We start from the raw sequence: 15,251 nt of genomic DNA on the forward strand, positions 1-15,251 counted from the left end.
GTACCGTTTGTGAAAGTGTTTCTTTGATATATGGACTTCAGGCTTCATACGTTATATAGTTTATGCCTACATTTTGTCATTTACTATTAGAATATGAAAAACGTTTCTGTTTTAAAAATGTGTTTGCACAGACTACTATAGAAACGGAACACACATGAAATGCGTGTATTCCAAATAACGCTATATTATTTCCACTCTAAAACTCCACTTCAATCCCAGATACTGTAATCAAATCAAGGCAAGGCATGAGCTAGGAGAAGTTCGTTCTAAGTCGGTGGGGGGATGGAATAGCTGGCTGCTAGTAGCTTGTGTTTATCAGCACATTTAGATGACAAAAGACTCTGGCGGAGAGGTGCAAACGGATTTAAGACGCGATTTAAGGTGGGACGGATTTACCAGTTTTTTCGTAGGCTCTGGTAATTCTAGTGTTAAACAGCCTGTTTCAGCCTTGCTAATATGACGCTATCCAATGGAAACAATTAAGCTTATGGACTACGGTGATGACTACCAGTTGAGAAGTTATCTCAGGAAAAGCAGTAATAAGGTGAAAATGGACTTGATCAGCCAATGTAGAGACAAGAATATATATCTTTATTATATAAAAAAATCTTGGGACAAGACAAAACTTTTTCTGAGAGATAAGATGTGACTTTCTCAGAGAGACACTTTCATGTCCTGCGAGACAAAGAGTAGATGACAAAGTAGAACGTCGTAAAGAATTCAAAAACATTGGCGTGATGCACATGGAGAGCAGGTTAGATATAATAGAAGTACGAAAACTTGAAAGTCTCCAAAAAATGATAGTAAAGATCGCATTAGCGCAAACAAATGGAAATTATTACTCTGTGAAATAACAGAGCAGCAAAAAGAGATTGAATATATTGTTCAGATTTTAAGTTTAACACTAGAATTACCAAAGCCTACAAAAAAACTCATAAATCCAGCCGACCTTAAATCCCTTCACACTGTTCTGTCAGCATCTTTTGTCTTGTAAATGTGCCGATCAAGACAAGCAGCCTACTATTCCATCCCTGCAGAACGGGCAGAAAGTTCTCCCAGTTCCAGCCTTGATTGATTATCTGGGATTGAAGTGCTGGAGTTTTAGAATTGAAATAATATATCGTTATTTGGAACACATGCATTTCATGTGTGTTCCGTTTCTACAATAATCTGTGTAAATGCATGGTTAAAACAGAAACTTTTTCATATTTTAGCAATAATTGACAAAATGTAGACATAAACTATATAATGTGTAAAGCCTGAAGTCCAAAGATGAAATAAACATTTTCACAAAAGGTTCAACGATGATGCAACAGCTTCCGTGGTGCAGTGGCAAGAATTGCTGACTTGTAATCAAGACTTCCCTGGTTCGATCCTGACTGTCTCGTATATTTACCGTTTTGAGTAGTGAGCTGGTCTTATTGTTAATATTATACAATAAAAACATACATTTGATTTGCGTCTGTAACAGCCGGTGTACATTTATAGTACTTGTAAAAGTTAGTGGATTTTTGTTTTCACTTTTATTCTCTTGGTCACGATCACGATGCATACTACGAACCCCCCCCACCCCCGACCCCCCCCACGGGATCTGAGGCTGTTAGTTTTTATTTGAAACTGGAAATAACTGTAGATGTGAGTGGTGTTTTGAGACAATCTAACTGGAAATTCTCTAATCTGGAGGGATAAAAGCTGATACACAAACACTGGTGAATCTGCCTTATTCGTATCTCATTGTCACTTGATTTTTTTTAATTCAGTTTTATTGAGTGTTCTTGCTTACGCTGAATTAGTATGTGCCTTATGGTCCATGATGTCAATGCCACACTAACAAAAAATAGAGACATAGGTATGTATATATGATATTTGGAATTATTCATTTTATGACCTGTATAGTACATTTCGGAAAACATTGTGGCACTGATGTAACATTATTCATATTATTCATATTCATTCGCGTATCATTTTGTGGTTGTAATCAGTGACTGCGTGTTTTTTTTTTACGATCTTGCCCAGTCTCACACATTTTGGTGCAAGGTGGTGTTTCTTTTGTACTCCAGGACATGCAGAGGAAGGAAAGTTCCTCTGCAAGGTGAGCCATGAACACTCCTTTTCTCAGTGGACCCCATACATACCTTGCACAATACATGCACGTTGATCACCGCCAGATCAAGCTTGTTATAGCACAAGTAATCGGCCACCCATGTGCTCCTGCTCTCATTGAATAAGCTCACGCCTTCTGGTACATGATGTCAGTGAAGCCCTGTTGAAAAAAGAAAAAGACAAATACAGTATATGTGACATTTTGAAGAAATCATTTTATGACCTGAATAGTACCAATCAGAAAACTTCATCGCACTAATGCAATATTATTTGAAAATGAACAGCTCACTACTCAACATGATAAATATACGAGGCAGTCAGGATCGAACCAGGGGACTCTTGATTACAAGTCAGCAATTCTTACCACTGCGCAACAGAAGCTGTTGCATTATCCTTGAACCTTTTCTGAAAATGTTTATTTGATCTTTGGACTTCAGGCTTCACACATTATATAGTTTATGTCTACATTTTGTCATTTATTACTAAAATATGAAAAACGCTTCTGTTTCAATGATGTGTTTACATAGATTATTGTAGAAACTGAACACACTTGAGCTGCATGTGTTCCAAATAACGATCTACAGTAGAAGTCGCGGTTCAGTGTTCGCGGCCTCAGTCATTCACAGATTTTTCCTTAGAACCTATCTAATAATTGTTAGTGGAAACTGCAAATATCCTACGCAATTTTTATGGTATTTTTTGTGTCAATACTGTACTGCAAAGAGAACAGGAAGCAACTGTAGAGGAAAATGCAGCTTGGGGTGGTGAAAGTAGCCAAAAGAATTTGAAACTGCAACTCCCAGCAGTCCCTGCAGTGGCTCTGATTGGTCTTCTGCTGAAGGTGCTGTTGGGGTCAAAGGATGTCATCGCAGCTTTTAAAAAGGGGGCCGGTGACCAAAAGCAAAAAAAAAAGTTTTTGTAATTTGCGTTTCAAGTTCCTGTCTGTCTGCCTTCTGTTGGGTTACCTGTACTTATTTGTTTTGTCCTGGATCGTTTCGTGATTGGTGTCTGAATTGTCTGCCTTCTTTCTGCCTGTGTACATGAGGACTGTAAGTGGATTCATGGCCATCCTGCAAAGAAAGGAGCGCTCCTGAACCCGTCCACCCATCTTCACCATTTCAGGAACTAGCGGTAGGACTATCTTTACATTCCTGTTCAACATGCGGATCTCTGGACTATCTATTTTCATCATTACATTTCATCCATTGCCGTTTTTCATGAACGTTTTTCATGATTTACTGTATGTGTTTTCTTTGTGCTTTGTTATATTTAATGTGTAATCGCCGTAAGGGGAACAAGGGTGGTATCATTATTTTCATTTCATTTCATTCTTTAGATAGATAGATAGATAGATAGATAGATAGATAGATAGATAGATAGATAGATAGATAGATAGATAGATAGATAGATAGATAGATAGTGGGGCAAGCGGCTGAGGGTGGCACCCAGTCGGGATGCCCGGAAGGACCAGAGGAGGGATTACACCTCCTCCAGACCACGAAGGGGCGACCGCTCTGGTGCCTTTGGGGACCACGGGAACTGAGCTTGGAAGCTCAACCCTATAGGAGCCCGTGGTCACCACCAGGGGGCACCTCAATGCCTGGAGAGCCCTGTTCCTCAGCACTTCCACCACACCTGGAAGTGCTGGGGGGAAGACGACCAGGGACACCCGGAGTGCTTCTGGGTGCGCAGCTGGTACAATGGGGAGTGCCGGTGGAAGATTATAGGGAGGCACCTGGAGCACATCCGGGTGATTATAAAAGGGGCTGCCTCCTTCCGTTCGATGGCCTGAGTTGGGAGCGGAGAAGGACAGAGCTCGGGAGGAGAGGAAAGGAGGCGGCCTGAAGAGAGGCATTGTGTGAGAGGCCTGAACTTTGGGTTTTGGGGTTGTGTGTGTCACTTATTTGTAAATAGAATGTACAATAAACATGTGTTGGGTGAACCATCGGTGTCCGCCTGTCTGTGTCCGGGCTGAGCTCCACAATAGATAGATAGATAGATAGATAGATAGATAGATAGATAGATAGATAGATAGATAGATAGATAGATAGATACTTTACAGTATTAATTCCCAAGGGGAAGTTCACATACTCCAGCAGCATACTGATAAAAACAGTATTAATTAAAGAGTGATAAGAAATGCAGTGCAAGTTAAAAAATGCAAGGTGGAGAGTGCGAGGCAGGTATAACAGTCAATAACATTGTATAATGTTTACGTTTACCCCTCGTGGAATTGAAGAGTCGCATAGTGAGAGGGAGGAACGATCTCCTCAGTCTGTCAGTGGAGCAGGACAGTGACAGCAGTCTGTCGCTGAAGCTGCTCCTCTGTCTGGAGATGATACTGTTCAGTGGATGCAGTGGATTCTCCATGATTGACAGGAGCCTGCTCAGCACCTGTCGCTCCGCCACAGATGTCAAACTGTCCAGCTCCGTGCCTACAATAGAGCCTGCCTTCCTCACCAGTTTGTCCAGGCGTGAGGTGTCCCTCTTCTTTATGCTGCCTCCCCAGCACACCACCGCGTAGAAGAGGGCGCTCGCCACAACCGTCTGATAGAACATCTGCAGCATCTTATTGCAGATGTTGAAAGATGCCAGCCTTCTAAGGAAGCATAGTTGGCTCTGTCCTCTCTTACATAGAGCATCAGTATTGGCAGTCCAGTCCAGTTTATCATCCAGCTGCACTCCCAGGTATTTATAGGTGTGCACCCTCTGCACACAGTTACTTCTGATGATCACAGTGTCCGTGAGGAGCCTGGGCATCCTAAAATCCACCACCAGCTCTTTGGTTTTGCTGGTGTTCAGTTGTAGGTGGTTTGAGTTGCACCATTTAACAAAGTCCTTGATTAGGTTCCTATACTCCTCCTCCTGCCCACTCCTGATGCAGCCCACAGTTATTTGCTGTTTGATTACTGGTTCGCTTTGTTTTTGTCTCTGTTTGTGAGTGCATGCTGGTCGGCCCAAGGCTGGGTGTGTCATTGGAATCTCCACCATAAAAATAAATCACCGTCTTCTCGACGGTGTGAATCTTAGCGGCACCGGACCGCTACAGTGTTATTCATTTCTTCTTGCTGCTGATTGACTGTGATGCATCTCCAGCTGAGTGCTCTTGTATTTTCCATTTTGTTCCTCTGAACCCTTAAACCGCCACAACCGGCTATAGTCGTTTCCCAATGCCATATGCGAGTATGCAGGAGCTGATCAGTCAGTGCCGTACATTCGTTAAGCAGCCAACTCATGACCACTGCCAGACCCTTGTGAGCAGGGGGGCTGAACACACCCCTAGAAGACACGGATGCTCCTCAAAAAACTCCTCTTAAAAAACGCTGATATACTACTTTCACATTGTTCCCTTACTTGCTGGGCTTACTTGCAGCTGCTCTGTCGTGTGATATGCTTGACGCGTGATATGCTTCTCACGCAACACTTCGCTTACTTAAAAGCCTGAACAGCACCTGTCCTTTTTGGCTGATTGCTTTGTTTCTGTCTCCTCCCCCAGACATCCTCTGCTTCTGTTGGGGGTCCTGCTCCTGTTGTGCTCCCCTATGATGTTTGCCTATTCTTTTAAACGAGAACTAACTGCATACGGAGGTTGTTTTACTTCTGAAAGAGACATGTTTGAATAAAGATCCTGTCTTTACAATCTCCTGTGTTTCTGTGCAATTCTGTGACCCAAGTGTGACATCCTGCGGCACTACAGCCTCGCTGTCCCTGGGATTCAACCGCTGCACTAGACTAACCTGCAAGCATCAGCGCTTACCCCTGTGTGCTTGCGTGCAGCCAGTTCAAGCGCAGTTGGCTTGGTGATTTCATCCATGGCGTCAGTTACACCTTGTACATATTGTTCCAGTAGTTTTTAAAAAAGTTTTTACAGTTCATTAGCAGTGTGTAAAACTATCAGTGTTGCAGTAATTGTGATGCTCTTTGCGTGAAAAAAGATGTGTTCCATTAAAATTTCACTTTTTCTTTGTAAATTGTGATGTTTACTTAAAGTGCAGGAAAAAAGTATTTGGCATCCAGCGATGCATTAACCCCCAAGTATGTGGCAGTTTAAGGCTTAAGCCCCAAGATGCCGTTGAAACGCCCTGCACCTTCTAAGGCTTCTGGCAATGAAAACACACTTGCATGAATTACAGTACATATAGCGGTAACAACGGTATTTTACATTCTAGCACTGCGGGAGAAATAGCAGTACAGTACTGTGGAGTATATGGGTTTACCTTTACATTCTTTTTTTTAGGTAAGGTATTAAGCTGAGTTTGAAATTAAATTAAAGTGTTTTGAGGGCATATTTAGGGTTTAAACTAACCCAGTCACAGGGGATGCACAAACCAGTGTGTTTCTTTGTGCCGGTCCCATGCCCGGATAAATGGGGAGGGTTACATCAGGAGGGGCATCCGGTGTAAAATTTTGCCAAATCAATATGCAGACAATAGAAATTTCCATACCGGATCAGTCGAGCCCCAGGTTAACAACGACCGCCACCATTACTGTTAGCCAACAGGGTGCTGGCGGAAATTGGGCTACTGTTGGCCGAAGAAGAAGAAGTAGACGAAGAGGGGGGAGATGTGTCCGGAGGCAGGAGGAGAGGAGGAAAGTAAAGAGAGTGGAACTGAGGGTAGGAGCTTTGAATGTTGGCAGTATGACTGGTAAGGGGAGAGAGCTAGCAGATATGATGGAGAGAAGGAAGTTTGATATATTGTGCGTGCAAGAGACTAAACGGAAGGGGAGTAAGGCCAGGTGGATCGGAGGTGGATTCAAATTGTTCTATCATGGTGTGGATGGGAGGAGAAATGGGGTAGGAGTTATTCTGAAGGAGCAGTATGTCAAGAGTGTTTTGGAGGTGACAAGAGTATCAGGCAGTGTAATGATTGTGAAGCTGGTAATTGGAGGTGTGATGATGAATGTGGTTAGTGCATATGCACCGCAAATTGGGTGTGCAATGGGTGAGAAAGAAGATATTTGGAGTGAGTTGGATGAAGTAATGAACAGTGTACCCAAGGGACAGAAAGTGGTGATTGGAGCGGATTTCAATGGGCACGTTGGTGAAGGGAACAGTGGAGACAAGGAGGTGATGGGTAGGTATGGTGTCAAGGAGAGGAATGAAGAAGGTCAGAGGATAGTGGATTTTGCCAAAAGGATGGACATGGCTGTGGTGAATATGTATTTTAAGAAGAGGGAGGAACATGGGGTTACGTAAAAGAGTGGAGGAAGATGTACACAGGTAGATTACATCCTATGCAGAAGAGTCGATCTGAAGGAGATTGTAGACTGCAGAGTGGTGGCAGGGAAAAGTGTAGTTAAGCAGCATAGGATGGTGGTCTGTAGGATGAGGTTGGAGATCAAGAAGAGGAAGAGAGTGAGGGCAGCGCCAAGGATCAAATGGTGGAAGTTGAAAAAGGAAGATTGCAAGGTTGAGTTTAGGGAGGAGGCACTGGGTGGCATTGAAGAGTTACCAGACAGCTGGGAAATTACAGCAGATGTAGTAAGGGTGACAGCAAGAAGGGTGCTTGGCGTGACATCTGGAAAGAGGAAGGAGGAAAAGGAAACCTGGTGGTGGAATGAGGAAATACAGGAGAGTATACAGAGGAAGAGGATGGCAAAAAAGAAGTGGGATAGTCAAAAAGATTCAGAAAGTAGACAAGAGTACAAGGAGATAAGGTGCAAGGTGAAGAGAAAGGTGCGGACGGCTAAAGAAAAGGCGTATGATGAGTTGTATGAGAGGTTGGACACTAAGGAGGGAGAAAAGGAATTGTACCGATTGGCTAGACAGAGGGACAGAGCTGGGAAAGATGTGCAGCAGGTTAGGGTGATAAAGGATTAAGATGGAAACATACTCACAAGTGAAAAGAGTGTGTTGAGCAGATGGAAAGAGTACATTGAGAGGCTGATGAATGAAGAGAACAAGAGAGAGAAGAGGTTGGATGATGTGGAGATAGTGAATCAGGAAGTGCAATGGATTAGCAAGGAGGAAGTAAGGACAGCTATGAAGAAGATGAAAACTGGAAAAGCCGTTGGTCCAGATGACATACCTATGGAAGCATGGAGGTGTTTAGGAGAGATGGCAGTGGAGTTTTTAACCAGATTGTTTAATGAAATCTTGGAAAGTGAGAGCATGCCTGAGGAGTGGAGAAGAAGTGTATTGGTGCCGATATTTAAGAATAAGGGGGATGTGCAGGACTGCAGTAACTACAGGGGAATAAAAGTGATGAGCCACAGCATAAAGTTATGGGAAAGAGTAGTGGAAGCTAGGTTAAGAAGTGAGGTGATGATTAGTGAGCAGCAGTATGGTTTCGTGCCAAGAAAGAGCACCACAGATGCAATGTTTGCTCTTAGGATGTTGATGGAGAAGTTTAGAGAAGGCCACAAGGAGTTGCATTGCATCTTTATGGACCTGGACAAAGCATATGACAGGGTGACTCGAGAGGGGCTGTGCTTTTGTATGAGGAAGTCAGGAGTGGCAGAGAAGTACGTAAGACTTGTACAGGATATGTACGAGGGAAGTGTGACAGTGGTGAGGTCTGCGGTAGGAGCGACGGATGCATTCAAGGTGGAGGTGGGATTACATCAGGGATCAGCTCTGAGCCCTTATTTGCAATGGTGATGGACAAGTTGACAGACGAGATTAGACAGGAGTCCCCGTGGACTATGATGTTTGCTGATGACATTGTGATCTGCAGCAATAGTAGGGAGCAGGTTGAGGAGACCCTGGAGAGGTGGAGATATGCTCTAGAGAGGAGAGGAATGAAGGTCAGTAGGAACAAGACAGAATACATTTCTGTAAATGAGAGGGAGGTCAGTGGAATGGTGAGGATGCAGGGAGTAGAGTTGGCAAAGGTAGATGAGTTTAAATACTTGCGATCAACAGTACAGAGTAATGGGGATTGTGGAAGAGAGGTGAAAAAGAGTGCAGGCAGGGTGGAATGGGTGGAGAAGAGTGTCAGGAATAATTTGTGACAGACGGGTATCAGCGAGAGTGAAAGGGAAGGTCTACAGGATGGTAGTGAGACCAGCTATGTTATATAGGTTAGAGATGGTGGCACTGACCAGAAAGCAGGAGACAGAGCTGGAGGTAGCAGAGTTAAAGATGCTAAGATTTGCACTGGATGTGACGAGGATGGATAGGATTAGAAATGAGTACATTAGAGGGTCAGCTCAGGTTGGATGGTTGGGAGACAAAGTCAGAGAGGCGAGATTGCATTGGTTTTGGACATGTGCAGAGGAGAGATGCTGGGAGAAGGATGCTAAGGATAGAGCTGCCAGGGAAGAGGAAAAGAGGAAGGCCTAAGTGAAGGTTTATGGATGTGGTGAGAGAGGACATGCAGGTGATGTATGTAACAGAACAAGATGCAGACGACAGAAAGATATGGAAGATGATGATCTGGTGGCAACCCCTAATGGAAGCAACCAAAAGAAGAAAAAGAAGATTTAGGGTTTAAACTATAAAAACAGGCATTTTTTTAACCACATCCAAATTTCACAATTCGCGGGTGCTCTAGGAACATAACCCCTGCGAAATTTGGGGGTGTACTGTATTTCCATTCTAAAACTCCAGCACTTCACTCCCAGATAATCAAGGCTGGAACTGGGAGAACTTTGTGCCCGTTCTGCGGCAGTGGGGGGATGGAATAGTAGGCTGCTTGCTGTTTGTCTTGATCGGCACATTTACAAGACAAAAGATGCTGACGGAGAGGTGTGAAGGGATTTAAAATGGGCCGGATTTACGAGTTTTTTCGTAGGCTTTGGTAATTCTAGTGTTAAATCGGAGACTTGTAGATCATCTAATTGTTGTTGCCATCATTGAAAAGTAGTGTTTCTTCCCAATGAAGAGGCATATCCGCGAGAATTAAAAGATTTGTTGTTTGGTGAAAGTGAAATCCACATACGCCTGAGTGACAGAGCTGCACAGATACACAGGAGCTTTTAGAGACAGAAACGTTATTCAGACACTTCAAACAAACATAAGTCTCTTTCAGGAGTGAATCGAGCTCTGTATGTATATTCAGAGGGGACAGTTCTGTCTCTCAATTAAAAGAACAGAAACTCTTCCTCTTCATAGGGGTGCGCCTCGGGAGCTGGACTCCCAAAAGGACCAGAGGATGTCTGGGGGAGAAGAGAGACAAGGCAGTGAGACAAAAGGACAGCTGTTGTACAGGCTTTTAAATCTTCGAAGCGCCACACGATGCAGATTACGCGGCAAGGCAGCAGCAAGCCTGCAGCTGATTGAGCAAAGAGGAGGTGGAAAAAAAAAACTGTAGTTGTTTCCCATTGTATCACCATTTAAGAGGGGGTTTCAGAGGAGCGCCGTGTCTCCTTGTGGTGCATTCAGCCCCCCTCTTCACAACGCAAGCGGCAGAGACGTGAAGTGGCTGGCGCATAGTGCATGCCGGGGTGTTGGCAAGTGAAGTGAGCAGGGAGTAAAGCCCCCTAGTTTTTTTTTTAATATAAAGAATTAATCATTTTCATACAAGATGACTATTTTTGGGTCCCTTGTAGCACCTGTGCAGAAGTTCAAGCATGTCTATGAGGATCCTAGAATGTCTCAAGAAACACAGTGGTGGTTACAGCTAAGTCAGCATGTGAGAGACAAGCAGTTTATTCATAACTTTAGAGTTAACATGGAAAACATCTCTGTGCTGAATACTTGAATTTTTGTCCATGCTCTGAGAAACTGAAGTTGTTCTATGAGTTGAAGAAAGGTCACTTGGCTGAAAGAACTTTCATATGTACTGTATACAGTATGTGCTTGGTATAATCTGGTCATTTTTCTCCAGCCCGCTTCATGCAATTCATTACCATGAGATTTGCAATCTCAAAAATACATTACAGACTGAAGCAAGCTGAATGTTAGATTTTGTCTTCTCTTAAACATTTTCTTTTCGAAATTAAATTCACTGACTATTCTGTTTTGAATCACACTGAACTCAAGATACATTCTTCCATAAGGAATGTTTGAAACATTGTAGTATGGCATACTGTCTACTGTTCTGTTCAGTTTGCCAAGTTTAGTGCATCTCTACACATTGTTACCTAGAAAATATGCGTGTGCTCAATGCTACAGATGGTATTTTTATATAAAGTCAAAATTGTAAAAGACTTTTTTCCAGACTTAAGAGTACCTGCTACATACCTACAATGTTTTAGATTGATTACACAAGCAATATTCATAAACTCAAATGTGGAACTAAACTCACAAAACTGCCAAAACTATTTAAAAGTCAGCAGGTTTTTATAAAATATGGTGAGCTTCAGGTCTTCACTATAAGAAAGGTGAACCATGCAGCTTCTCAGCATGAACTTGACAAAAATGTACAGTCCAAAAACAGCATTAAATTTAGTCCAATCGATTTTATGCAACGGTTTTCTAACCTACAAACTTACTTTGATTTACCTGGTACATTGTAACAGAATGCCTGGCTGGGAAGAGAATGCCAGAGGCAAAGTCATCAGGAAAATGGCACACAGAGGGCAGGGGAATGTTCCTTAAAAGATTTCATGGTAGAGGGAGAAGGAAGGCCCACAATGGCAAATTCGGAGCAACTAGAGATGTCGTATTGATAGGGTGTATGTGGGCTGTTTGAGGCCAGTAAAGATGGTCCTGCATAGTGTCCCAAAAAGGTAAAGATAGGGGCCCTAATGCAAGAGTGAGGGGAGACAGAGAGACCAAGACTTTGGGAGTATAGTGTAGTATTTTCCCAGTAAAGGAGTGGCCAGGAACCCCCTGTAGATCCTTGACTAAAGTGATACAGAGGAAAGTCTAACATCAAAAAATAGGATAATGTTTCTCTTTGTGGATTCAAATAAATGGAGACTGGCAAACCTACTGGGAGGCAGAAACACAGTCCCCAGCTGAGAAGAGTGGAGATGTGTTACCCTTTTAAGGCATGTGATTCTGTAGTGACACATAGTGACCTGATCCAGCATGTCATTCTGGCTATTGGTTGGGTTTTCATATTCAAACTTCCTCCAGTTACAGGAAAGATTGAATGTGAATAAGGATGGAGAAACAGAACAAAGGCTCTTTGTTGAGAAGAAGAGGTCAGGGTGATTTGAGACTCAAAGAGAAACAGACTTAGAAGGGAGGTGACCTAGCCCTTTTTCTCATGGGTGGGGGATGATTTGATTTGAACTTAGCTTTATAAAATTTGACTTGCTTGTATGGAATGTTATTTGCTTTTAATAAATTCAATAAAATGTTAAAAGAAGGGAGGTGAGAATATGAGTGATTTGTGGTGCTTGCTAGGTGAGTACATAGACAAGGCAACATCACTTGACAGAGGCTCAAGACCTGTAGAGGTAGACTTGCTTACAGGGTTTTGTTTTCTTTTTCTTTGTTTGCTTGTACTTTGTGTGGGTTACATACCACTAGAACAACCTTTCCTTTTACATATACAAATATGCTCAAAATGACAAAACACAATCTAGAATTATCCGTGCATCTAAATATCAATATTTAACAGGTGTCTAGAATCCTTTTCCTAATAGAGGAAATGTGTATAGATAGCAATATAAAGTAAAGTAACTGAAGATCAAAAGAGCCAAGCTAAAAAAAAAGTTTACAACAAAGCAGAAGAAACTAACTTCAATTTACAAAGATTCGCAAGGTATAAGTCAATCTCTAGAAAAAGTTTAAGCCTATACCACACAGGGCTACCTTTGTCTGCATATGTCATATGTCTACACATTTCAATGCATATTTTATGTTTATTTGCTTAATGTAAACAAATGGATTGCTAAATTACTAAATAAATAAACAGTGAATGTGACACACAAAAGCTTTACGAACATTTTCAAAAATTATTGGGGTGCCCAAACTTGATAGTGTACATCTATAATACAATAGCAGAAAGTTTGTCAATGGTAAATCATAAGGAAACATGAAGTCTACTACATAGAAAAAATAAACAGAATTTCATGATTAATACAAAACGTATTAAACTTAAACTTTCAATCATTTGCACTTCACTATTAACAGTGATATCTCCATTCTTAGCTTCTAATCCAAATACCATGGTGATTTTCTCTGTCTCCATGCAGACTCCCCATTTGTGAAGAACCTAAGCATTGCCATTCTTGAGATGAGTGAATCTGGAGATCTTGATTACCTCCGTGAAAAGTGGTGGGCTAGTACTTGTGAGACAGAAGGTGAAGATGGACGCTTAGCTCCTCTTAGGCCTCACCAACTGGGGGGCATTTTTGTTTTGCTGACCACTGGGCTGATACTGGGAGTGATTTTTGCATTGATGGAACTTGCCTTCAAGTCCAGACACAGTGCTGCAGATAAAAAGGTGAAAAAATCTATTTGGATTTTTGGTCTGTAAGGTATTTGAGTGACTGGAGAGGGATAGATTATTTATTGAATGCCAGCCTTTAGATGCAAAAGTTTTCTTACTATTTTTCATAAATGGAAATATTAAATAACCGTAAAGCCTACTTATATTTCTTAGGCCTCATAGAACTAAAATAATTACTGAGTTACTAGAACCTCTCCATTTACTATATTTCATAAATAAAGGGCAAACAAGTTAGTGGCAAACTATGCTTTTCTCAATGGGTTTCAATTTTTTTTTACAGACATGCCAGGGTCTAACTATTTTTTTCCATTTATTTCACCTTTTAGAAGTCCTGCTGTTCTGTTTTTTTGGAAGAACTGAGCCAGCGTTTCCAGAAGTCTGATGGAAAGAAGAAGAACTGTGAGGCACAAGATAAAAGCAATGCTTAAAGACTGTAAGCACTTTGTCTCCAGGCTCTGAACCTCTAGCAAAACTACTTCAATCAGGACCTTTGAGAAGTGTACTGCTGGAGTAGGTCTGAACTAGCTTGTCATTAGAATGTAGTCCATGTGCTAGCTGCAGATGATGAAAACTCTGCTTTTGGTCTTTAGTTGCACATTAACCAGATGTCTAGAGTAACAGCCTGTAATAATGATAAAATGTGTGTTTAGTGCATTCATTTCTTATAATATGTCAGTCAACAAATTCACAATTGTATTGGAGGGAACATACTTATTCCAATATAGGTTCATAGAGAACCTAGATCTATTTTGGTAAAACTGAGTTCACTCACATACACCCAATACACACACACACACACACACACATACACACACACACACACACACACTCACTCACTTGACCAAGTTAGTGTGGCTAGTCGATGCATCACACACATAACGGGGATATTGAAGAAAATCAGGGTTCCAGAAGAAGAAGTTACACGAACATAAGGAGAAACTGCAAACCTCTCACAGACAGTGGCTCAGTTGACTGAAGCAGTGAGACTACATACCTAAATGTTATGCCACTGCACCAGTAAAGGTGATGTCACATTACAAAACTTCTAGTTGTGGGGTATGTCATATTTGCCAACCAGGTCACTGATCTTGTTGATGGACAATATCACTTTAAATGACTGGAAATCGCTGACTGACCGGGCTGGTGTTGTACGAGGAGTTAACAGCTATGGCAAGTTCAGCTGCAATCTTGATCCTTCTTTTTCTTCTTTTCATTCTGTCATGGTATGAAATAAATCAGACATCACACAGAAGAAGTTGTCTTCTGTTTGTGAGGTTCAAACCCCATGTTTCTCATTGTTTGTTGCTACATTAAATGAATGCATTGCACTTCTGGATGAGCATTCATTGGCTGTCAGCTCTCATAAACACAGAGCCCACCCACTACGGCTAAGGACAAAATCAAACCCATTTGATTTTATCTTAGCAAGGTGCAGGCTAGTTGGAGTGAGTCACTAAGTATGTCACATCAGGGGACCAGCTTCAAAGGAGCTGCCACCAACAGCCTCTGGCTCCCTAAGATCATGAAAGTTATGGCAACGACTGAAAATCACAGGAAAAGTTATGTAATGTGATACAGCCTTATATACAGTAAGTTGAACATTTGCATGTATTAGTTTTAAGTACTGAATAGATAAGTAAAGCTTCACTGACAGGTGTCAATGAACTGGATAAGAGGGTCTGTTGTACAAGCCTATTATTACGGAGGAAACAGGTTGATGCAACATTTGTGCCCACATACTGTAGGTCGCCAAGTGACAGCTTCCTGTACCCAGCCATTAGGAAATGTGTATTTGGAATAATTCTGAAATAAAGAATACTGTAGTTGTATTTGTGGCAATAGAGACTGGATAACAAT

General features: G+C 41.9%; 1 protein-coding gene across 1 annotated transcript in view; it reads left to right on the plus strand.

The window, feature by feature from the left end:
• si:ch211-251b21.1 (uncharacterized protein LOC571720 homolog) overlaps nt 1-14,680 on the plus strand; it is a 62,457-nt gene extending 47,777 nt beyond the window's left edge. Inside the window, exons 10-11 of the mRNA XM_028807473.2 lie at nt 13,138-13,388; nt 13,721-14,680. Coding sequence (XP_028663306.1) covers nt 13,138-13,388; nt 13,721-13,822 — 353 coding nt within the window. The 3' untranslated portion in view covers nt 13,823-14,680. The remainder of the gene's footprint in view (nt 1-13,137; nt 13,389-13,720) is intronic.
• The last annotated feature ends 571 nt before the right edge of the window (nt 14,681-15,251 follow it).

The sequence above is a fragment of the Erpetoichthys calabaricus genome, chromosome 8 (genome assembly GCF_900747795.2).
Source record: "Erpetoichthys calabaricus chromosome 8, fErpCal1.3, whole genome shotgun sequence".
NCBI classification, from domain to species: domain Eukaryota; kingdom Metazoa; phylum Chordata; class Cladistia; order Polypteriformes; family Polypteridae; genus Erpetoichthys; species Erpetoichthys calabaricus.